This window comes from Pongo pygmaeus, chromosome 1 (genome assembly GCF_028885625.2).
Source record: "Pongo pygmaeus isolate AG05252 chromosome 1, NHGRI_mPonPyg2-v2.0_pri, whole genome shotgun sequence".
In the NCBI taxonomy this organism is placed as follows: Eukaryota; Metazoa; Chordata; class Mammalia; order Primates; family Hominidae; genus Pongo; species Pongo pygmaeus.
In genome coordinates this window covers 89,255,969-89,279,508 of record NC_072373.2, presented here as the reverse complement: position 1 = coordinate 89,279,508, position 23,540 = coordinate 89,255,969, and the positions used below count along the sequence as shown (strand labels likewise).

Here is a 23,540-nt window from a genome sequence, read left to right as displayed (position 1 = left end):
GAGGGACCTGGTGGGAGGTAATTGAATCATGGGGACAGGTCTTTCCCGTGCTGTTCTCATGATAGTGAATAAGTCCCATGAGATCTGATGGTTTGATAAGGGAAAAGCCGTTTATGCTTGGCTCTCATTCTGTCTTTGCCTGCTGCCATCCGCACAAGATGTGACTTGTTTCTCCTTGCCTTCTGCCATGATTGTGAGGCCTCCCCAGCCATGTGGAACTGTAAGTCCAATAAACCTCTTTCTTTTGTAAATTGCCCAGTCTCGGGTATGTCTTTATCAGCAGCATGAAAATGGAGTAATACAAGGGATATATCTGCTTTCAATTCCTGGGTTTTCATGAGGAAAACAGATTTTTCCCAAAATGGGGTCTGTGGCACTTCCTCTGTTTTTCCCAAGAAGTCTGGGCTGTTAGAAATTATCTTAGGTCTAGCTGGGCATGGTGGCACATGCCTGTAATCCCAGCACTTTGAGAGGCCAAGGCAGGTGTTATCATCTGAGGTCAGGAGCTCGAGACCAGCCTGACCAACATAGTGAAACCCCGTCTCTACTAAATACAAGAATTAGCCGGCCATGGTGGTGTATGCCTGTAATCCCAGCTACTTGGGAGGCTGAGGCAAGAGAATCGCTTGAACTTGGGAGGCAGAGGTTGCAGTGAGCTGAGATCACACCATTGCACTCCAGTCTGGACATCAGGAGTGAAACTGCATCTCAAAACAAAAAGAAAGAAATTATCTTAGGTTCTCTCATGTGTGCACCAAGAGTGACAAGAAGACAAAATGGAGAAAAACAGTTCAGTTGACTGAAAAGAAAAAAATATTTTTTTCCCAGAGAAACAAGATCCAAAAAGAGAAAAAAAACATAAAGGTGCCTGTAATCCCAGCACTTTGGGAGGCTGAGGCGGGTGGATCACGAGGTCAGTAGATGGAGACCATCCTGGCTAACACAGTGAAACGCCTTCTCTACTAAAAATACAAAAAATCAGCCAGGTGTGGTGGTGGGCACTTGTAGTCCCAGCTACTTGGGAGGCTGAGGTGGGAGAATGGTGTGAACCTGGGAGGCAGAGCTTGCAGTGAGCCGAGATGGTGCCACTGCACTCCAGCCTGGGCGACAGAGCAAGACTCCATCTCGAAAAAAATAAAAAGGAAAATAAAAAATAAAGGCCTTGTCAATACCTATAGCTTGAACATCTGCTTCTAATTAAGTTGACTTTTAACCAAATATTACAAGACTCTAGCCAGAACAAGCAGCAAATATTTCTTACCTTTGAACTTTACCAAAGGCAACCTCCCAAGTGCTTAGGGAAAAGAAAATTCAAGACAGGAAGTCAGAAGTTGTTCATGAGGGCAAAGAGAACCAATAAATGGCAAAAGTCACACAGATATCAAACCAGAAAGTGTTACAGTGGGTAGCTAGTTGGGAATGAGCAGAGCAGGAGAGGGCTCCCCACACTCAGACACACACACACACACACACACACACACACACACTAGGAGTGTTGGGTGACCATCAGGTGATGGTCAGGCAGTTAACTGTTTTTTTTAAAGTAGTAATTGGTCTGCCAGACATGGTGGCTCACGCCTGTAATCCCAACACTTTGGGAGGCCGAGGTGGGTGGATCATGAGGTCAGGAGATCGAGATCATCCTAGCCAACATGATGAAACCTCATCTCCACTAAAAATACAAAAATTAGCTGGGCGTGGTAGCGGGTGCCTGTAATCCCAGCTACTTGGGAGGCTGAGGCAGGAGAATCACTTGAACCAGGTTGCAGTGAGCCGAGGTCAGGCCACCACACTCCAGCCTGGCGACAGAGTGAGACTCTGTCTCAAAAAAAAAAAAGTAGTAATTGGTCACAGCTGGTGCCAGGGAACGGCTGTCTCATAATAGATAGAAAACACCATCAGCAGCTTCCCAATAAGATCTCGGGAGTGCGGATAAGTAACACAAGATCCTGGAAGTATGCCAACATATAAAACCCTGAGTCATTTCTGCCCATGAACACCATCGAAGAAGTATTGTTAAACCCTCACTTCTCCCTGCCGTCATGTCTAAGTCAGAATCTCCTAAAGAGTCCAAACAGCTGAGGAAGCTCTTCATTGGAGGGTTGAGCTTTGAAATAACCGATGAGAGCCTGAGGAACCATTTTGAACAATGGGGAACGCTCACAGACTGTGTGGTAATGAGAGATCCAAACACCAAGCGCTCCGGGGGCTTTGGGTTTCTTATATAGGCCACTGTGGAGGAAGTGGATGCAGCCATGAATGCAAGGCCACACAAGGTGGATGGAAGAGTTGTGGAACCAAAGAGCTGTCTCAAGAGAAGATTCTCAAAGACCAGGTGCCCACTTAACTGTGAAAAAGATATTTGTTGGTGGCATTAAAGAAGACACTGAAGAACATCCTCTAAGAGATTATTTTGAACAGTATGGAAAAATTGAAGTGACTGAAATCATGACTGACCAAGGCAATGGCAAAAAAAGGGGCTTTGCCTCTGTGAGCTTTGACAATCATGACTCCATGGATAAGACTGTCATTCAGAAATACTGTACTGTGAATGGCCATAACTGTGAAGTTAGGAAAGCCCTGTCAAAGCAAGAGATGGCTAGTGCTTCATCCAGACAAAGAGGTCGAAGTGGTTCTGGAAACTTTGGTGGTGGTCGTGGAAGTGGTTTCGGTGGGAATGACAACTTTGGTCATGGAAGAAACTTCAGTGGTCGTGGTGGCTTTGGTGGCAGCCATGGTGGTGGAGGATATAGTAGCAGTGGGGATGGCTATAATGGATTTGGTAAGGATGGAAGCAATTTTGGAGGTGGTGGAAGCTACAATGATTTTGGCAATTACAACAATCAGTCTTCAAATTTTGGACCCATGAAGGGAGGAAACTTTGGAGGCAGAAGCTCTGGCCCCTATGGTGGTGGAGGCCAATACTTTCCCAAACCATGAAATCAAGGTGACTATGGTGGTTCCAGTAGCAGCAGTAGCTATGGCAGTGGTAGAAGATTTTAATTAGGAAACAAAGCTTAGCAGGAGAGGAGAGCCAGACAAGTGACAGGGAAGCTACAGGTTACAACAGGTTTGTGAACTCAGCCAAGCACAGTGGTGGCAGGGCCTAGCTGCTACAAAGAAGACATGTTTTAGACAAATACTCATGTGTATGGGCAAAAAACTCGAAGACTGTATTTGTGACTAATTGTCACAGGCTATTTTAGTTTCTGTTCTGTGGAAAGTGTAAAGCATTCCAATAAAGGGTTTTAATGTAATTTTTTTTCCACCCATGCTGTTGATTGCTAAATGTAATAGTCTGATCCTGAGGCTAAATAAATGTCTTTTTTAAAATAAAATAAAATTTAAAACCCTGAGTCAAGAGGTCAAGCTGCTCACTTGGTCTCTTAAGTCACCCACTTGGCTTGTACTTCAAAGTGTACTTTCCTTACTGCTATAAAGCTTTTTATAAATGTTCATTCCTGTGCTAAAACTTGCCTCAGTCTCTCCTTCTGCCTTATGCCCCTCAGTTGAATTTTTTCTTCTCAGGAGGCAAGAACTGAGGTTGCTGCAGACCCATATGAATAACTACCACTGGTAACAAAAGCACTCATTCCCTAAGCCAGGAATTGAACCCCGGCCACCACTGTGAAAAGACAGAACCTTATCCACTGAGCCACAGCATTGGGCAGTTTCCATTGTTCTTCCTAGAAAGCACCTAGAGCAGTCAATTTTGAACTTCAAATGGCTTTTAACTGCTCAAAATAATACGCAGAGCTAACTGTGACATGGACTCCAAAATTCCTGTTCCCTGGATGGGGGAGACCAAGAGAGAGTATTACTATGTGGTTACAAGATCAAGCTCCCAATAACATTAAACAAGAAGAGAGGGAAACCTCATCCAGCTTTTTTTGTTTCAGGGATCTTCAGCAAAGTTTCTAACTGACCAGTTTGCCATAATGGCCTAAACAGTGAGCTTATGGGGGTCCTAGGCCCACATTCTATTTTATTGTACCCCTTTTTATGACAGAACAATGCAGAAAGACAAATTCATAGCACAAAGTACACCAGATTTGCTACAGCTTAAGTCTAGCCTCATGAATCCTTTTACTCACTAATTAAAACTTTACAGGTCAGGCACAGTGGCTCATTGGCACTTTGGGAGGCCAAGGTGGGCGGATTACCAGAAGTCGGGAGTTTGAGACCAGCCTCACTGACATAGTGAAACCCCATCTCTACTAAAAATACAAAAATTAGCCGAGCATGTTGGCATATGCCTGTAATCCCAGCTACTCCAGAGGCTGAGGCAGGAGAATCACTTGAACCCGGGAGGCAGGTTCACTTCATGCCACTGGAGTGTGCACCACTGCACTCCAGCCTGGGTGACAGAGCCGGACAAGAAAAGCAAAGGGGTGGAACACAAAAATCCATGCAAATTTCCAAAAGCCAAATTTTACACCGCCTGCAATATTGCCAGTTACTACCTGTTTCTTTCTGACCCAGTCAGAGGCTTCTAACTAGATCCAAGCCAGTTAATCAGTTAATTACTGAATCCAATCTGGTCCTAGACCCAGTATGATTTCCATCACAACTTCCAAACCAAGTTTGAATCAGAAATTTGCTCAAAGAAACTCAGAGAGCTCAAAACACTAATCTATGGAGCTTCAGAATTCAAGAGAGAACTTACCCATGATCCCTGCTTGGTCACTCAGCCCTCCTGGGGGTTGTGAGAAGCTCCACTTCAGATCCCACTTCTGACACCATCAGAAAAACTTCAGCCAAATTAAATTTAAAAGAGTTTAATGAGCAGTGAATGATTCATGAGTCGGGCAGCCTTCTGAGCCAGGGTAGACTCAGAGACTCTAGCAGGGCCAGAAGATTTATGGACAGAAAAAGGAAAGTGACATATGGAAAATGAAAGTGAGATGCAGAAACAGCTGCATTGGTTATAGCTTGGCATTTGCCTAGTTTGAACATTTAGCCACATTTGATTGGCCAAAACTTGGTGATTGGCACAAGAGCAGACTATAATTTATTTATACTTACATTTACGCCATAGTTTGTGATGTACAGAGAAACCTTTAGGCCAAACTTAAAATATGTAAGGAGGCAGCTGTAGACTAAGCTTGATTTAACAATGGAGAAAATTTAAGACTACATCAAAGAGAAAGAAGGGCCTGGGCACCCGTAGTCCCAACACTCTGGGAGGCCAAGGCAGGAGGACCGCTTGAGCCCAGGAGTTTGAGATGAGTCTGGGCAACATAGGGAGACCCAATCGCTACAAAAAAAAAAAAATTAATAAAATGTTAGGCCAGGCGCAGTGGCGCCAAGGTGGGCAGACCACATGAGGTCAGGAGTTCAAGACCAGCCTGGCCAACATGGTGAAACACCATCTCTACTAAAAATACAAAAATTAGCCAGGTGTGGTGGTGGGTGCCTGTAATCCTAGCTACTCAGGAGGCTGAGGCAGGAGAATCGCTTGAACCCAGGAGGCAGAGGTTGCAGTGAGCCGAGATCATGCCATTGTACTCCAGCCTGGGCAACAGAGGGAGACTCCATCTCAAAAATAAATAAATAAGGCCAGGCGCAGTGGCTTATGCCTGTAATCCCAGCACTTTGGGAGGCCAAGGTGGGCAGATCACAAGGTCAGGAGTTTGAGATCAGCCTGGCCAATATGGAGAAATCCTGTCTCTAATAAAAATACAAAAATTAGCTTGGCATAGTGGCATGTGCCTGTAGTCTTGGGAGGTGGAGGCAGGAGACTCACTTGAACCCAGGAGATGGGGGTTGCAATGAGCTGAGACTGCATCACTGCACTCCAGCCTGGGTGACAGAGCGAGACCCTGTCTCAAAAAATGAAAAAATAAATAAAATAAAATTTTAAGAAAAGAGAGGCTGGGCATGGTGCTCATGTCTATAATCCCAGCACTTTGGGAGGCTGAGGTAGGTGGATCACCTGAGGCCAGGAGTTCGAGATCAAGCAGAATCGCTTGAACCTGGGAGGCAGAGGTTGCAGTGAGCTGAGATCGCACTACTGCACTCCAGCCTGGGCAACAGAACAAGACCATGTCTCAAAAGATAATAACAATAACTAATATATATCAAGCAGTAACTATAAGCCAGGTACTCTTTTAAAGGCTGTACGTGTTATTTCATTTAATTTTTATGAAAACCACATGTGAGGACTTTACTACTCTTATCTGTAGTTTACAGATAAGGAAACTGAAACTTTGATACATGAAAAATTTTTCAAGGGTCAGATCCATTTAGAAAGCTAGGATTTGGACTAATTCCATCTATTTCCAGAGCATAGAGGTTTAACAACCTCACTCTCCGGATGTGGGGCACAATGAAAACAATGACAGCTGAAAACTTTCCCGGCTCAGAGATCTCTGTGGTCACGCCGTGGTGGCAGGGAGAATTAAGGGAAAGCCACCTTCTCTGAGAGGTCTTCCCTAACATTCCTTTCTGGATTGGGGATCGCTGTCCTGTTTCCACAGCTCCCCAGGAAGCTCTCATGGGAGACTTTATCACCTTGCACCTGAAGGGCCCCTGGGCTCCACCACCTGCAGCTTTAGAATTGGGTTCATCTGTCTTCTCTATCACTTCTCTATCACCGTATCCCCAGCACTTAGCCCAGGAACTAGTACACACTCAATGAATATTGTTGGAATTAATTCATAAAGGAATATATAAAAGAGAAAAACTATTCACCTCTCTCTCTCACCACTGGTCTGTGCACTCCCAGCCAACAGTGTCTGGCACACAAAAGATGAGTCACATACAGGGGAACTCCAACCAGAGATAAAAACGTACTCAGGTTTGTCTCCTCTAGTTGGAAGAAGGACATCTGAGAGTGAAGAGGGACAGAGATATCTGTGTTTCAGGATAGAGAATGGGGACAAGGGGTAAGACAGAAGGCAGGAAAGAACAGATGACAGAAAATGAGTTATTAAGAAGGTAGAAAGAACTAAAGAAAGAAAGGCTGTAGAGAGAATACTAACAATTTCTAACACACGTCCAAATAGATCTAGTTTAAACAACAAACATAACCATCCCAGATTTTTTTTTTTTTTTTTTTTTTTTTTTTTTTTTTTTTTTTTTGAGATGGAGTCTAGCTCTATTGCCGGGCTGGAGTGCAGTGATGTGATCTCGGCTCACTGCAACCTCCGCCTCCCAGGTTCAAGCCATTCTCCTGCCTCAGCCTCCCGAATGGCTGGGATTACAGGCACATGCCCCCATGCACAGCTAATTTTTGTATTTTTAGTAGAGATGGGGTTTCACCATGTTGGCCAGGATGGTCTTGATCTCCTGACCTCATGATCTGCCCACCTCAGCCTCCCAAAATGCTGGGATTATAGGCATGAGCCACTGCACCCCGCCCCTCCCAAACATTTTCTAAGCAAACTTCTTCCCCTTCTTCTTTCCCTTCTTCTTCCCCTTCCCCTTTCCCTTCTTCTTCCCCTTCCTCTTTCCCCTCTTCCCCTTCCTCTTCTAATTCCTCTAAGGCCTAAGAACTTTAAACTTCATTTTCTAGCCAGTGAGAAGTAATTGACACTTAGAGTGGCGAAGAATTGGAAGGGCTTGTCATAAACCAATTTGCATTGTAGAGGAAACACAATATAATGCCTAATATTTAGTCATGGGTAAGAACTGATGCATCCCCATCCTATCTGTACCAATAACCCACTGGGGATGATTTGGCCACATGTCTCCTTCTGAATGAGCACCTGCAGATGGGAGCCCAGGAATGGTTAAGCCACTACACAAGGATAGTCACCATCATCATAACATGCCAGCCCATTCTTCCCTAAGGAGAGCGCCCAGTCACTAAGGTTAGAACATACTAGATATAGATATTGAGTATATCTCCTTCTTCTTTGGGGCACCCCCCAAAAAAATGGACTCTTTTCTCCTTTCGGGTCTTCAGGTTGAGGATACAAATTGATCAGTCCATGTGGGTGAGTTAGGAAGGGTTAGGATAAAATGCTTCCTTTCCCCTTGCCCTGTATGCCTCTGGCTATTTTAAGGGCTATCTGAAAGGGAAGTAGAGATGGCATGTTTCTCTATCAGGATTCCTGAGCCCTAACAGTCCAAGCACACACACAGTTGAAGTACAGTCAGCCAAACAATACACATGCTTTTGAAATTTCCTATAGTGCTTCACCCCTACACGAAAGGAATTTACAGAAACACCAAGACTTGAGTCAATATGATTTATTATTTTCTCTTCTGCCATTAACATTCTAGCTACTGGGTAAGTTGTTCTCCATCCTTGGGATCTCATGGTTGGGAGGAGAGTTCTGGGTTCCCTCCCACAAAGCTCTCAACGATAGAATAGAAGCACAGCTGCCTCCGTTATCTCACGGCTGCTGCTGTAACCAACATGAGTTCCATATCCACTCCAATCAAAACCAGAAAAATCTCCACACTGCCGGGGACTAGACTCTGGAAAGCATCCTCCTCCACCAATGCAGTGCTGGGAAACAAAGAGAGGAAGAGGTGGTAATGGGAGATCTGCCAGTGAGGCCAATGCCATCTTAACAGCTGAATCCAGTGATTTCTTTGGTCCTCATCAGTCTCTCCATTGACAAGGTTGATCTATCCTTCCCGTAAAAACCTCTCTCTCTTCCTTGGCTCACACCTATAATCCCAGCAGTTTGGGAGGCTGAAGAAGGTGGATCACTTAAGGCCAGGAGTTCAAGACCATCCTGGCCAACATGGCAAAACCCCATCTCCACAAAAAATACAAAAATTAGCCGGGTGTGGGCCAGGTGCGGTGGCTCACACCTGTAATCCCAGCATTTTGGGAGGCCAAGGTGGGCGGATCACAAGGTCAGGAGATCGAGACCATCCTGGCTAACACAGTGAAGCCCCGTCTCTACTGAAAATACAAAAGAAAATTAGCCGGGTGTGGTGGCGGGTACCTGTAGTCCCAGCTACTCAGGAGGCTGAGACAGGAGAATGACATCAACCTGGGAGGCAGAGCTTGCTGTGAGCTGAGATTGTGCCACTGCACTCCAGCCTGGGTGACAGAATGAGACTCCGTCTCAAAAAAAAAATTAGCAGGGCGTGATGGCAGGCACCTGTAGTCTGACTACTCAGGAAGCTGAGGCAGGAGAATTGCTTGAACCTGGGAGGTGGAGGTTGCAATGAGCCTAGATCGCGCCATTGCACTGCAACCTGGGCAACAGAGTAAGACCCTGTCTCAAAAGAAAAAAAACAAAACTCTCTTCCTTTACCTTTAGTGACATTATTCTCTTGACTTTCTTTCAACTTTTCTGAATATTCATGCTCAGAGCCCCTGCCTGTTCTCTTCTTTCATAAATCCTCTAAGCGCTGCTCCCTAGTGGAGGACCCATCTCCCTCTCCCTTATAAAGTGCATGACCACTGTGGCCTCAATTACTAAAAATTCACTGATGGCCCCAAAATCTCCATCTCCTGTTGAGATGCTTCTTGTGCTGAAGACCTCAAAGTCCAGCTTGGATCTCTACACAGGAACCTCAAGCTCCAAATGACCAAAACAGGGTTAAGTAAATCCCTCATTGACCCAGAACCTATTCATCATCCAGACACTCTGACTTCATAAATGACACTCACTCACCCAAATTGAGAACCATGTTATTCTAGACTTCCCTGTCCACCCTCTGTATTAACTGGTGACATGGTTTGGACCTGGGTCCCCAAAAAATCTCATGTCGAATTGTAATCCCCAGTGTTGGGGGTGGGGCCTTGTGGGAGCTGATTGGATCATGGGGGTGGTTTCACATGAATGATTTTAGCACCAGCCCCTTGATGCTGTCCTCATGATAGTGAGTGACTTCTCATGAGATCTGGACATGTAAAAGTGTGTAGCACCAGCTGGGCATGGAGGTTCATGCCTGTAATCCTAGCATTATGGGAGGCTGAGGCAGGCAGATCACTTGAGGTCAGGAGTTCGAGACCAGCCTGACCAAAATGGAGAAACCCCATCTCTACTAAAAGTACAAAATTAGCCCAGTGTGGTGGCTCATGCCTGTAAACCCAGCTACTTGGGAGGCTGAGGCAGGAGAATCGCTTGAATCTGGGAGGCAGAGGTTGTGGCGAGCCTAGATCGTGCTACTGCACTTCAGCGTGGGCAACAAGAGCAAAACTCTGTCTCAAGAAAAAAAAAAAAAGTGTGTAGCACCTCCCCTGCCTTTGCTCCTGCTCCTGCCATGGGAGACACCTCACTCCATCTTTGCCTTCTGCCATGATTGGAAGGTTCCTGAGGCTTCCCTAGAAGCAGAAGCCACTATACGTATACTACAGCCTGCAGAACCATGAGCCAACTAAACCTCATTTCTCTATAAATTACCCAGTCTCAGATATTTCTTTTTCTTTTTTTTTGAGACAGGGTCTCGCTCTGTCACCCAGGCTGGAGTGGAGTGCAGTGGTGTGATCTTGGCTCATTATAATCTCCACCTCCCAGGCTTAAGCAGATCCTCCCACATCAGCCTCCCAAGTAGCTGAGACCACAGGCATGTGCCAGCACACTCAGCTAATTTTTGTATTTTTTGTAGAGACAAGGCTTCGCCATGTTTCCCAGGCTGGTCTCAAACTCCTGAACTCAAAAGATCCACCTGCCTTGCCTCCCAGAGTACTGGGATTACAGGTGTGAGCCACCATGTCTGGCCGATATTTCTTTATAACAGTGAGAGAATGGATTAATACAACTGGTATTCCATTTATAATCTTTGGAATTTATCAATCCCACCATTCGGGATTCCTGAGCCTTAACATTTCAACCACACGAGGGATGGCCTGAGTGAAGTTTCTAGAAGATGATGTCCAGGACTGTCCCAGCAGCTCCCCAGTGCAGTGTATATCTAGGCAAACCATGGTTAGGGTTGGGGAGGCCCAGGTTTTCTCTGAAATATAAACCTCAGATGAAGGAAAACAACACCTGTGTTTCTCAAGGAATCTCAGCTCTAAAGACTCCTACTGAATGTTTCAGCACACAAGCCTCACCCCAGCTCCAAGTGATTGAGTGCTTTCTCACAAAGGCTGAGCACCGAGCAATGGTTCTTTTGAAGCCTCACCCCTTGATTTTGGTCCTCAAAGGGACAGGATGTGTATCCCTGGACAAAGGGTCCCATAGCACTGGCCCCTGAAGCCCAGCAACGAGCAAGAGAAGGTCACACTCCCACACACATACACACACACCCCAGTCATACCACACTCAACACACACACACATACCAACACACACTGACAAACTCGACCTTACTCACAGGTCCTTGTGGTCCCCACAGAGACTCACGTGCTCAGTGTTACATCCGGTGACCCTCATTCCAGCACACAAGGCGTTGGCTGCTCTCTCGTTATTAAATACCCTGAACTGAACAAATCCCGCAGTGAATTCCCCTGAAAACAAGAGGCAGAAAACAGCATTCAAGGAAGATGCTAGAAATTGCTTCCGTTAGGCCAGCCCTGAGATTCTCGATGCCAAATCTTAGGCTACAGCCCAACACTCCAGCTGTACTGGTGGAGCCCAGCACCACTGTGGCCAATTGCTGGTACATCCTGGCCTCAAACTTAGCTAAGAGGGACCTTTTCCCAACCCCAGAGATGAAGAGCTGGTCCTCAGAGAGGGTTCCTCATCTGCCAGAGGCTTGTGAAGAGAAATTCAACTCTGCAGGAAGATCACCACTAAACATTTCCAAAGACTGAGTTGCAGAAATTAACAGATGTATTCACTCTGTTCCTGTTTACATTTTTCTTTTCTCCTTTATTTTAAAATCTCAACTCCCAAATGTAAATAATAACAGCTTTGAGTTCTATAATATATGCTCAGCCTCTGCGAAGCATACTATGCTACCAACTTTGGCTTCACACAAAATAAACTCACAATAGAAAAAAAAAGTTCCTCCATTTTATTGGTTGTTCTGTGCACATGGACCTGGCCTGGTCCTAACAAGCTTCTGCAGGGCTGAGAGTGAGTTGTTAGGAATAAAGAGTCTGGAGTCTGGAGCCTAACCAGGCACGGTAGCTCATGCCTGTAATCCCAGCACTTTGGGAGGCCAAAGCGGGCAGATCGCCAAAAATCAGGAGTTGGAGACCAGACTGGCCAACATGGTGAAATCACATCTCTACTAAAAATACAAAAATCAGCTGGGCATGGTGGTGGGCACCTGTAATCCCAGCTACTTGGTAGGCTGAGACAGGAGAATCATTTGAACCTGGGAGGCACAGGTTGCAGTGAGCTGAGACTGCACCATTGCACTCCAGCCTGGGCAACAAGAGTGAAACGCCGTCTCAAAAAAAAAAAAGTCTGGAGCCAAATTTCCTCACCCCAATTGCTGATTCTTCCACATATGCCTTGTGCTCTTTGCAAGTTTCTAAACCTCTCAGTGCTTCAGTTTCCTAAAATGAGGTTAATAAAGTTCAGATCTCAAAGGCAGCCACGCAAATCAAGTGGGGCAATATAGGGAACATTACAGAAGAAAACCAGGCTTCAGTCGGATGCGCAACTGTTACCTAGCATAGTTGAATGTATTTCCTTTCCTACTAGGAGTTCAGAGGATCATTAAAGACTCACGCTGGCCATAGGGTGAGTAATAAGATGCTGTTTTCTGGGCATCGCCAAAATCATAGACCAAAGGGATTGCCGGGCCATTGTCAGTAATACACTGTCCTGCTCCATATTTCACTGGGAATTTCTACAAAGAACAAAAAAAGGTCATGAAGTAAAGACACTAGACTTGCCATTACCAGCATCTCCTGGGATGCTGCCATTCATAGAGGGGAAACAATGCTTTCTCAGTAACTGAGATTACTTCAAAACCAGTCAAAATAAGAATCTTTCCCTGTTACAGCTGCCAGTTACTCAGGAGTGTGCTTCTGCGGCAGCCTAGACCACTTCATTCTCTGTCTCCTTCTCCCTGACCCATCCACACTGTTCCTGCCTCAGCTGTCCTCTCCCATGGGTCTTTCTTTTTTTATTGTTATTATTATACTCTAAGTTCTAGGGTAGATGTGCACAATGTGCAGATTTGTTACACAGGTATACATGTGCCATGTTGGTTTGCTGCACCCATTAACTCATCATTTACATTAAGTATTTCTCTGAATGCTATCCCTCCCCCAGCCCCCCACCCCTCCCATAGGTCTTTTCTCTTGCCTGGCTCAGAATTCCTAAGAGAAGCAACAGAAGCCATCAGCAAATCTAGGTTAGAAGAACATGGGAGACAGGCCCATTAGAAAATGATTCCTGCCCAACCTCTAACACCTGCTTCTCTGTACACCCATGAAAACCAGTCCCAGCCAGCAGCCCTCTGTACCTGGTAGATGCCAAACAGATTATGTCCCAGTGTCTGGAGGAAGCCAGTGTCCGTGCGGTACCTCAGAAGGGAGCTGTTTCTCCAATGCTGCATAGGGGACTTGTTGGGCACGTGCCAGATGCCCAGGTCCTTGGCCTGGATGTCGTAGTAGCCGGGGTTCTGGAAAGCAACAGACACTGAGCCTGACTGGGCCAGGAGGTCTAAGGAGACAGGAGGTCCACACATGCAGCCTCAGCTGGACTGAGAGCTCTGGACTCCAGGTGAGCAGATGGCCAACAATACTCAGACACCCCACTCCCAGCAGATGATCCCACCACACCCAGGGCAGGAGACAGAAGGTCCACACATGCAACATCAGCTGGACTGAGAGCTCTGGACTCCAGGTGAGCAGATGGTCAACAATACTCAGACACCCCACTCCCAGCAGATGATCCCACCACACCCAGGGCCCTAACAGCCTTGTTAGGAGGAAGTTGTGATTCAAAGTGCAAGTTGGCTGGGTGTGGTGGTTCATGCCTGTAATCCCAGCACTTTGGGAGACCGAGGTGGGCAGATCACTTGAGGTCAGGAGTTCGAGACGAGCCTGGCCAACATGGTGAAACCCCGTCTCTACTAAAAGTACAAAAATTAGCCGACTGTGGTAGTGGATGCTTGTAATCCCAGCTACTTTTGAGGCAGAGGACCACTTGAACCCAGGAGGCAGTGGTTGCTGTGAGCCAAGATCATACCACTGCACTCCAACCTGGGCAACAGAGTGAGACTCCATCTCAAGAAAAAAAAAAAGGTGCAAATATTTGTCTCTTCTTCTCCAGCACTTCCCTACATCCCCACCTTCCAACCCTCCCTCCTGCAGGCTGGTGGCCAGCCACACTCCACTCCTCACCCTCACCCAAGTGGTTAAGAAGTGGCACCAACCTTGTAGTCATCACTTGTGGCCGCCTCTGCAGATCCAAAGGTGTTGTAGTTGGCCCAGTTGCCGTCCCCCTCTGGGTAGTCTGCTTTGCTGCCCTGCTGACTGGACCAGCGATCGCCCACTGTGCACTTCCCACGCATGTCATTCTCGTGCACGCTGGCCACCAGGGTCCAGCCGCCACCCCCAGAGATCATGTCACAGAAGGTCTGGTAGATAACACCATTCTCAGTATGGAGAAAATACAGGCCATCTGTAGAGAGAACCAGCCCAGAGCCTCCCTGTCTGAGAGCTGAGGGTTCATCTCAGCCCCATGACAACAAAGGCCCTAGGAACCAGAAACATGGCCTAAAGGCTCCTGTCCTGAGTCACATCACTAAGTGCTCCCAGGGGTACTGGGGCCTCCCTGAGTTCAGAAGATCATGCTCCTATAACTGAGGCAGAACATAGAATTGTATAAAATCCCAGTGACATTTTTCATAAAGTTAAACATGGAATTATTGTATGACCCAGCAATTCCACTGCAGGTCTATCCCCAAAAGAATTGAAAACAGGGCCTCAAGCTGATGCCTTTAAACCAGTGTTTATTGCAGCATTAGTCACAAGAGCCAAATAGAAGAAACAATTCAAATATTCACCAACAGGTGAATGAATAAACAAAAATGGTGTGTGTGCGTATATGTATCTACAGTGGATAAAAGGGAATGAAATACCCATGCTACAACATGGACAAACCCTCAAAACACTGTGCTAAGTGAAATAAGCCAGACACCAAAGGACAAATACCATATGACTCCAATTACATGAGGTAACTACACTAGGCAAATTCATAGAGACAGAAAGTAGAGTGCAGCTACCAGAGACTAAGGGAAGGGAGTTATTGCTTAATAACTCTGTTATTTTTTGTTTTGTTTTGTTTTGTTTTTGTGTTTGAGATGGAGCCAAACTCTGTTGCCCAGGCTGCAGTGCAGTGGCACCATCTCGGCTCATTGCAACCTCTGCCTCCTGAGTTCAAGCGATCCTCCCACCTCAGCCTCCCAAGTAGCTGGAATTACAAATGTGCACTCCACACCTGACTAATTTTTGTATTTCAGTAAAGACAAGGTCTCACCATGTTGGCCAGGATGGTCTTGAACTTCTGGCCTCAAGTGATACACCTGCCTCAGCCTCGTAAAGTGCCGGGTGAGCACTTTACAGGTGTGAGCCACCGCACCTGGCCCCTCCATGTTATTAAGTACAGAGTTTCTGTTTGGGGTAATGAAAAAGTTCTGCATATGGATAGCAGTGATGGTTGCACAACCTTGAAGGTAATTAATGCCACTGGATTGCACATTTATTAAATGTGCTTAAAATGGCAAATCTTATGCAAATTGTAATATGTATACATATACTTTACTATAATTTTTTTTAACTAAAAGACAAAAAGACTCCCAGAAGACATAATCCTGATACCCTGACTGAGCTCTGTTTGAATGTTTCATCACTCACCAAATGCACTAGGGCACTTTTCTTTGATTTCCTTGCAGCTTCTGGGCAGAGATGAAGATGAAGAACAGGTCCATTCCTTGGAGTAAGTATTAGCCTCATCTAGGGAATACACAGGATTTATTCTCATTCCTGGTTTGACACAAAACCTACCCTCTCCTATCGCCAGTCCCACACTCATTCCACCACTATAGCAGAACCTTGCTGCCCAGGTGGTAAGGCCTGAGACAGCCAGTGTCATATCCACTCAGCCCATCAGTGTCACATCCACTCTGCCCATCAGTGTCACATCCACTCAGCCCATCAGCATCATATCCATTCAGCCCATCCGACCCGACAGCCAGCACAGGCTTAAAGCATGCCTCCCGCCACAAGACCTGTCCTTGTGCTGGGTCCTGCCCTAAGCACTGAGTAATCAAAGACATTAAACTTCCCCAGCAAGAGCTTGGCTCTAGAGGGAATTGCTGACAATTCAACAGAAAATTGTATTGAGAATAAATGGTAGAAGAAAGGCAAACTCAAGAGAACAAAAGAAAGACTCTGAGGTAAGAATGGAGAATGGAAAGGCCAGACAGCGAACAGGGCAGTTGCCTGGCAGAAGGAGGCAAGAGGGGTTGTCTCATGTCTTAGTCACAGAAGACCTTCCACTCCGGGTGACATCTTAGCTTATTCTGAGAGAATAAACATGATTTATCAGTAGGAAGAGAATCCAAGGCAGGGAAAACAGCATATCCAAAGGCCTAGAGAAAAAAAAAATACAGCATAGTCCAGCTGTAGAACTACAAGCTGCTTAATATGGCTGAAACATGGGGTTTGAAGTAGGGAGTGGTGAGACTAATCTCTACTCCAAAAAGTCTGCAAACTATTCGAACAGTCTAGGGGAAAGCTTTGAGGTCAGAGGTGACTGACCTCAGTTTCCTCATACCTAAAACACAGTTAATAAACAGTGCTTTTGCCAGGATGAAGTAAGAAGATATTTTGAAACAGCCTTTTCTTTTAAAAAAAAAAAAATTAAAACAGTGAAGAAAAATACAAATTTTAAAATGTCATTGTTATTCTTGTTGTAGAGAGGAAGACTGTGGAGAGAACATTCTCCAGGCACAAAGCAGACCATGTAGTTCCCGTGGAAATCCCACAGCCAAGGCCACAGGAGTGGGCAGTGGCTGGGAGGTGACACAGTTCTTACCACAGCCCCCTCAGGGCCACACAAAAGCTTAGATCCTGGACCCAGGACATGCCTTAAGCAACACCCTCACTGCCACAGACCAGATCCCACCAGAGACCAGAAATCAGCACTCAGTCTACATGCAAGCCAGCCTCTGTGCATCTCAAAGACATGCTCTGTGTCCTGGGAGAGACCAGGATCCTGGAAGCCATCCAGCTGAAGGAACTGCTCTCCCTAGCAGCGTGACTCACCTGTACTCCACCCTCTGGTGGCCGCAATGAGAAACAGTAGGAAGCTGACTTGGTTCATTGCAATCTAAAGAAAGCAAGATGAAGGTCACCATCTTGGCCATCATTTTTCTCTACATCCCTGCCCCACCCCTGTGCAGTCCTACAAAGACTCCAAAACCCCTTGCCTTTTGTTTAAACTTCACACATCTCTGAGACCAAAAGCAGACCTAAGCTGAAAACAGGGTTCCCTCAACTCACAGACCTTGTCTGAGTCTCAGCTGCACTTTCCTTGGGTACAGAGAGCTCCTTCACTCCCTCCACTGCAACCTGGAGCTCAACAGAGTGCAGCTTTCTCCAAAAACACTCCTGATGTGGGATGAGAGGCTGAAAGCTTTATGGAGAAAGCCTATCAGGGACAAACCCAGGTTTCCAGCCTCACCCTCCCCTGGCACAATGCCCAGTGCAGGGGAGGCTTCTGGTTATCTCAGGGAGGTTATTTATACAGTGGAATTAACAGGTTCTAAAGAAAAAACCAATCCTAAATAACACCTGCTAGCGTTGTTCCCAGATCTGGGGGTTTCATGAACCTGTGTCAAGGTCCATGAAAACAAAACAAGTAAACGAAGAGACTAACAAGAGTTGGCGTTGATTTTGGAGTTTTGTGCCTTTCTTTCTTGTAAAATAAAAACTTTCTCTAAATTAAGCATCTGTTGGCTTGGCACGCTGGCTCAAATCCCAATACTTTGGGAGGCCAAGGCAGGAAGATCACTTCGAACGCAGGCATTTGAGACCAGCCTGGGCAACATAGGGCAACCTCTTCTCTACTAAAAATACAAATAAAAATAAAAAAATTAGCATGGCATGGTGGCACTTGCCTGTAGTCTCAGCTGGCACTGAGGCAAGGCGGGATGATTGCTTGAGCCCCGGAGATAGAGGATTCAGTGAATTATGATCATACCACTGTACTCCAGCTTAGGTAACAGGGCAAGACTGTATCTCTAAATAAATAAATAAATAAAATTAAATCGAACATTGGCCATAATTATCAATTCACAGAAATAGAAAAAGAAAATTTTAACAAGATGGGAAAGTGATCATTTCTGAATAATGTGATAAAAAGGAATGGAGGGGAAAGAGATATAAAACACACAAAAAATGAATAAAAAAATTTTAAAAAATATATAAATCTTTAGTTTGAATAATTTAGTTTCACACAAAGACTCACTACTTTGTCTTTAATTTTGTCATTTTGCCACAAACGAGGGAAAATTTACTACAGACTTCATTTGAAACTGAATCAATACAAAACCTCTCTGATGCTTCGAACCTCCTGTCTTATTCCTGCTCCTATATCATGAAGTTCTCAAATGCTACCCTGCAGCTATAATAGAATTACTCAGTTCTTCCCCAGTGATATCATATACCTAATACATAATGTCATTATAGCATTAATAATACTGCAACCTTTTCTTACAAAGATTGTGAATATCTTTTTTGTTAAGCTAATATTTCCTATTTGTTGGTTCAAAGTACTGATTTCCACAAAATACTCACATATTGATAGAAGAAAATAAAATAGCACCCAAGAAGAAAACCTGCAAAAAAAGTTATACTTTTGTAAATTTAAAATCTGTTAGAAGCTATTTGCCCTGTGTATGCAGAAAATAATTAATTAAATAAAATTAAATCTATTAGAAACTGAATTAACTCATCAGTATAGGTAACAAAATGAACATACTCAGCTTTCATATTTCCAAACAACAACCTCTCAGAAATAGAGGTCTCACCAGGCACGATGGCTTACAACTGTAACCCCCGCACTTTGGGAGGACGAGGCAGGTGGATAACTTGAGGTCAGGAGTTCAAGACCAGACTCATCAACATGGCGAAACCCTGTCCCTACTAAAAATATTAAATTATCTGGGCATGGTGGCAGGCACCTGTAATCCCAGCTACTTGGGAGACTGAGGCAGGAGAATTTCTTGAACCCAGGAGGCAGAGGTTGCAGTGAGCTGAGATCACACCATTACACTCCAGCCTGGGAAATAAGAGCAAAACTCCATCTAAAATAAATAAATAAAAATGAAAAAGAGGTCTCTAAGTTTACAGTTTACAATAGTAAATACGTGTATGTAAAGTTAACAACAAGGGCTCAAGATCTAGTGAAAAAAATTAAACATCCCCTCAGTTGTTCATTACTGTGTGTAACTAACCACCTGAAAACTTAATGGCTTAATAAAACAGTAACATATTTGCAAAAATGAAAAAAAAGAAAATTTATAGTTCTTGTAATGTCTTTAGTTGATTCTAAGACTTTTTTTTGTATTTTAACATCTTTAATATCATTATGCATCATCATTAGTGGTACATGATGCCATCTAACAGACTGGGAAAACGGTACATCTATTTTAGGGACATTACCGCTTCTAACCATCGTCATCCAATCAGTGATTGCATCCCATTGATTCTACCCTTACTTTCTCTTGAATCTGTTCCCCACACAACTTCCTCCAAACCCCACTGCCCTGGACATTCATTTAGTTTAGTCTGGTTCTTTTTAGCTGTAACTAATAGAAACCCCATCTCAAAGTGGCTTTTCTAAAAAGTAAATCTATTACCTCATGAAACAGAAAATCAAGAAAGAGGGCAAGATCCAGGCTTGCTTGACAGCAGCTTCTCTTTATTTTATTTTATTTTATTTATTTATTTATGTTGAGACAGGGTCTCACTCTGTTGCCCAGGCTGGATGGAGTGCAGTGGCACAATCTCAGCTTACTGCAGCCTCAACCTCCCAGGCTCAGGTGATCCTCCCACCTCAGCCTCCCAAGTACCTGGGACTACAGGCACACACCACCACACCCTGCTAATTTTTGTATTTTTTGTAGAGATGGGTTCTCACCATGTTGGCCAGGCTGGTCTCAAACTCCTGGGCACAAGCAATCCTCCTGCCTCAGTCTCCCAAAGTGCTGAGAGTATAGGTACGTATATGACAGCATGGATGTGTGTGAAGATAGAAGAGTGCGGAAGCCCCTCCCCACCAACTCACTCCAGCCCCACGTCTACATCTCCAAGTGACTTGGAGAAGCTTTATTGTAAAATTACACATACAGAAAAAGATACGACATTAAATATGCAGTTTAATGAATTACAAAAAAGCCAAATAGGATGTGTAATTATCATCCTAGCCAAGAAATGAAACTTTGGCATCACCCAGAACCTTCCCATATGCTGCTTCCAGATAACAGATCTCTGCCTTCCCAAAAAGTAATCACTGGTCTGAGATGGAAATCAGCACGTCTTGTGTCCATACCACATTGTTCCAAATATTTTAGACTTTTTTTTCTTTTTTTTGAGATGGAGCCACTCTCTGTTGCCCAGGCTGGAGAGCAATGGTGCGATCTCGGCTCACTGCAACCTCTGCCTCCCGGGTTCAAGCAATTCTCCTGCCTCAGCCTCCTGAGTAGCTGGGATTAGAGGTGTGTGCTACCACCCCAATTAATTTTTGTATTTTTATTAGAGATGGGATTTCATCGTGTTGGTCAGATTGGTCTCGAACTCCTGACCTTGTGATCCACCCAACTCAGCCTCCCAAAGTGCTGGGATTACAGACGTGAGCCATCATGCTTGGCCCAAGTATTTTAGATTTATAAAATGTCTTGATATCCAGTAGAGCAAGGCTTCTCACTTTGTTCTTCTTTTTTGGCTATTCTTGGTTGTTTGCCTCTACACACACACACACACACACACACATACATACACACACCCTTCAGGATTTTATTGGAATTACATTGAATCTATAGATCATTTTAGAAATAATTTATGTCTTTAAAATATTGAGCGTGGCCTGTTTCTTCATTTATTTGTGTTTTATTTCTTTTTCATATCTTACACCTTCCTTATAGGGATTTTGTGCATCGTTTGTTATTTGCTCCTTACTATTTGACTTTTTTTTTTTTTTTTTAGACAAAGTCTCACTCTGTCACCCAGGCAAGTGATTCTCAAACCTCAGCCTCCTAAGTAACTGGGAACACAGGTACATATCACCATGGCCAACTAATTGTTTTATTTTTTATAGAGATCAGATCTCACTATGTTGCCCTAGCTGGTCTCAAACTCCTGGGCTCAAGCAATCCTCACACCCCTGGCCTTCCAAAGTGCTGGGATTACAGGCATGAGCCACCACGCTGGCAGTGTTTGACGTTTTTGATGCTATTATAAATACTGTATTTTTGAAATTTTATTTTCTAATTGCTTGATGCTTATATATAGAAATAAAACTGATTTCACAAATATATATATATATCAATGACAGCAGAGGAAAGACATAGTCTCAAAACAAATATAAATTTTCAGCTTGAATAAATTTAGTTTCATGAAAAATAATATTTTTTCTTACTTTTCTCATTTTGCTACAAACCAATGAAAACACTCTTGTGGTGGGGGGGTCATTGTAGAGTAGAACTGGCCCCCAGACTATATTTTGGAATCACTGATCCAGGACAAACTTCCTCTGATGCTTCAATACCTGCTTTGCCATTTCTCTCCCAGTGTCATTCCTCAATTTCCTGAGCATAAATGTCACTCATGCCTCTTCTCCCGCAATAATGGAATGGATCACTTCCTCCTCAGTGTTGCCACATCCCTTATGCCCATTATTATCTTAACACGATAACATAACCTTTTCATTGTTTACACGTTTCTCACAGCAGTTCTTAAGAAAAGATTTATGAGGCACCATATTTGTTAAGCTAATACTTTATTTACTTGTGGAGAGAAAATATTGAACTATATATTTTCGAATATATTAACAAAAGGAAATAGACTGTATCTAGGTCCAAGACAAATATTCGATTTTTTTTTTTTTTTTTTTTTTTGAGACATGGTCTTGCTCTGTCACCCAGGCTGGAGTGCTGTGGTACAATCATGGCTAATTGCAGCCTTGACCTCCCGGGCTCAAGCGATACTCCCACCTCTGCCTCCTGAGTAGCTGAGACTACAGGCACATGCCACCACACCCGGATAATTTTCTAAGTTTTTGTAGAAATTGGGTCTCACTATGTTGCCCAGGCTGGTCTCTAACTCCTGGGCTCAAGTGATCCTCCCACCTCATTCTCCCAAAGTGCTGGGATTGTAAATGTGAACCACTGTGCCCAGTCCAAATTAAATTTATGCTTCCTATAAAACTATGTCTAACACTTTAATAGCTCTGATATTCAGTGCATCCTTCATTCAATGGCATATCATAGTTTGTATTTCATCTCAAGTGGTACATAAAACAATGGTGCACTTTATTAATGACACCTTAGATTTGGTGAAAAAATGCTAGCTCTGACATTAGCATAGAGTTGGTACTCTGGAATGAGAACTTCCTGCAAGCCCACAGACTTGAGCTCCAATCCAAGATCATGTACTAGACATGTGACATTGGGCAAACCACTTCATCCCTCTGGACTTCAGTTTTCATGTCAGTAAAATGTGAAAACAAGTGCTGCAATCCCAGCACTTTGGGAGGCAAAGACAGGCAGATCACTTGAGGTCAAGAGTTCAAGACCAGCCTGGCCAACATGGTGAAACCCCATCTCTACCAAATAATATAAAAATTACCTGGCCATGGTGGTGCGCACCTGTAATCCTAGCTACTTGGGAGGCTGAGGCAGGAGAATTGCTTGAAACCAGGAGGCAGAGGTTGCAGTAAGCCAAGAACTCACCACTGCACTCCAGCCTGGACAACACAGCAAGGCTCCATCTCGAAAAATAATAATAATAAAAATGTGAGTAACAAGCTCTACCTCACAGGACTGTTGTGAGAAGTGAACTGACAAGAGCAAAATGAGAATGTACATGAATATGTGAAAGGTGTGATTATCATTAAGAAAGATTATCTCAAAAACCTGGATTTCTCTTTACTACCACTGCCATCAGCAGCTCACCTCAGCTGGGAAGCCCCAAACTCAATCAACAGGTGTGTGTAGCACCCATATTTCATTCTTTATGGATTTTTTACTTTCCTATTTGGCCTGTGCAAAAGCCCCCTTGTTTTACATAAGCCCTTCTGCTACATACTAAGGTATACTTACATACAGCATTGCTTATGAGAGGATTCAGAAGATATTTATTGAAAGACAGAATGATAAAATGTTTACAACTCCAAAAATAGACCTCAAGTGGATCTATAACCAGGGTCTACTAGAGATTAAATGATTAAATGAAAGTGTTTGGTATTCTAGGAGACTGCTACAACCAAATTTAAAAAACAAAATCCCAACACGCTTTCATGTTAAAAGCTCTCAACAAACTAGGCATTGAAGGAACATACCTCAAAATAATAACAGCCATATATGACAAACCCACAGCAAACATCATATGGAATGGGCAAAAGCTGGAAGCATTCCCCTTGACAACCAGAACAAGACAAGGATGCCCACTCCCACCACTCCTATTCAACATAGTGCTGAAAGTCATAGCCAGAG

General features: G+C 44.3%; 1 protein-coding gene and 1 pseudogene across 1 annotated transcript; one reads left to right on the top strand and one right to left on the bottom strand.

The window, feature by feature from the left end:
- The first annotated feature begins 2,042 nt into the window (after positions 1-2,042).
- On the top strand, positions 2,043-3,003 carry LOC129015731 (heterogeneous nuclear ribonucleoprotein A1-like; annotated as a pseudogene).
- A 5,179-nt stretch (positions 3,004-8,182) lies between these two features.
- LOC129015722 (intelectin-1) lies at positions 8,183-17,479 on the bottom strand. Its single transcript, XM_054454219.1, has 8 exons — positions 17,333-17,479; positions 17,092-17,155; positions 15,679-15,777; positions 14,196-14,443; positions 13,281-13,439; positions 12,539-12,659; positions 11,261-11,364; positions 8,183-8,458 (listed from the first exon to the last, which is right to left on the bottom strand). The coding sequence occupies exons 2-8, from the start codon at positions 17,147-17,149 to the stop codon at positions 8,306-8,308; spliced, it is 942 nt and encodes a 313-aa protein (XP_054310194.1). The 5' UTR covers positions 17,150-17,155; positions 17,333-17,479; the 3' UTR covers positions 8,183-8,305.
- Positions 17,480-23,540: the final 6,061 nt, after the last annotated feature.

Bases quoted from the DNA above. Each gene is read 5' to 3' on its own strand.
- LOC129015722 (XM_054454219.1), bottom strand. From the start codon at position 17,149: ATGAACCAAGTCAGCTTCCTACTGTTTCTCATTGCGGCCACCAGAGGG. The intron at 15,778-17,091 runs GTGAGTCACGCT...TGTATTCCCTAG, and splicing joins CACCAGAGGGTGGAGTACAG to ATGAGGCTAATACTTACTCC. The intron at 8,459-11,260 runs GTGAGTCTCTGT...TTTGTTTCCCAG, and splicing joins CCGGATGTAACACTGAGCAC to CACTGCATTGGTGGAGGAGG.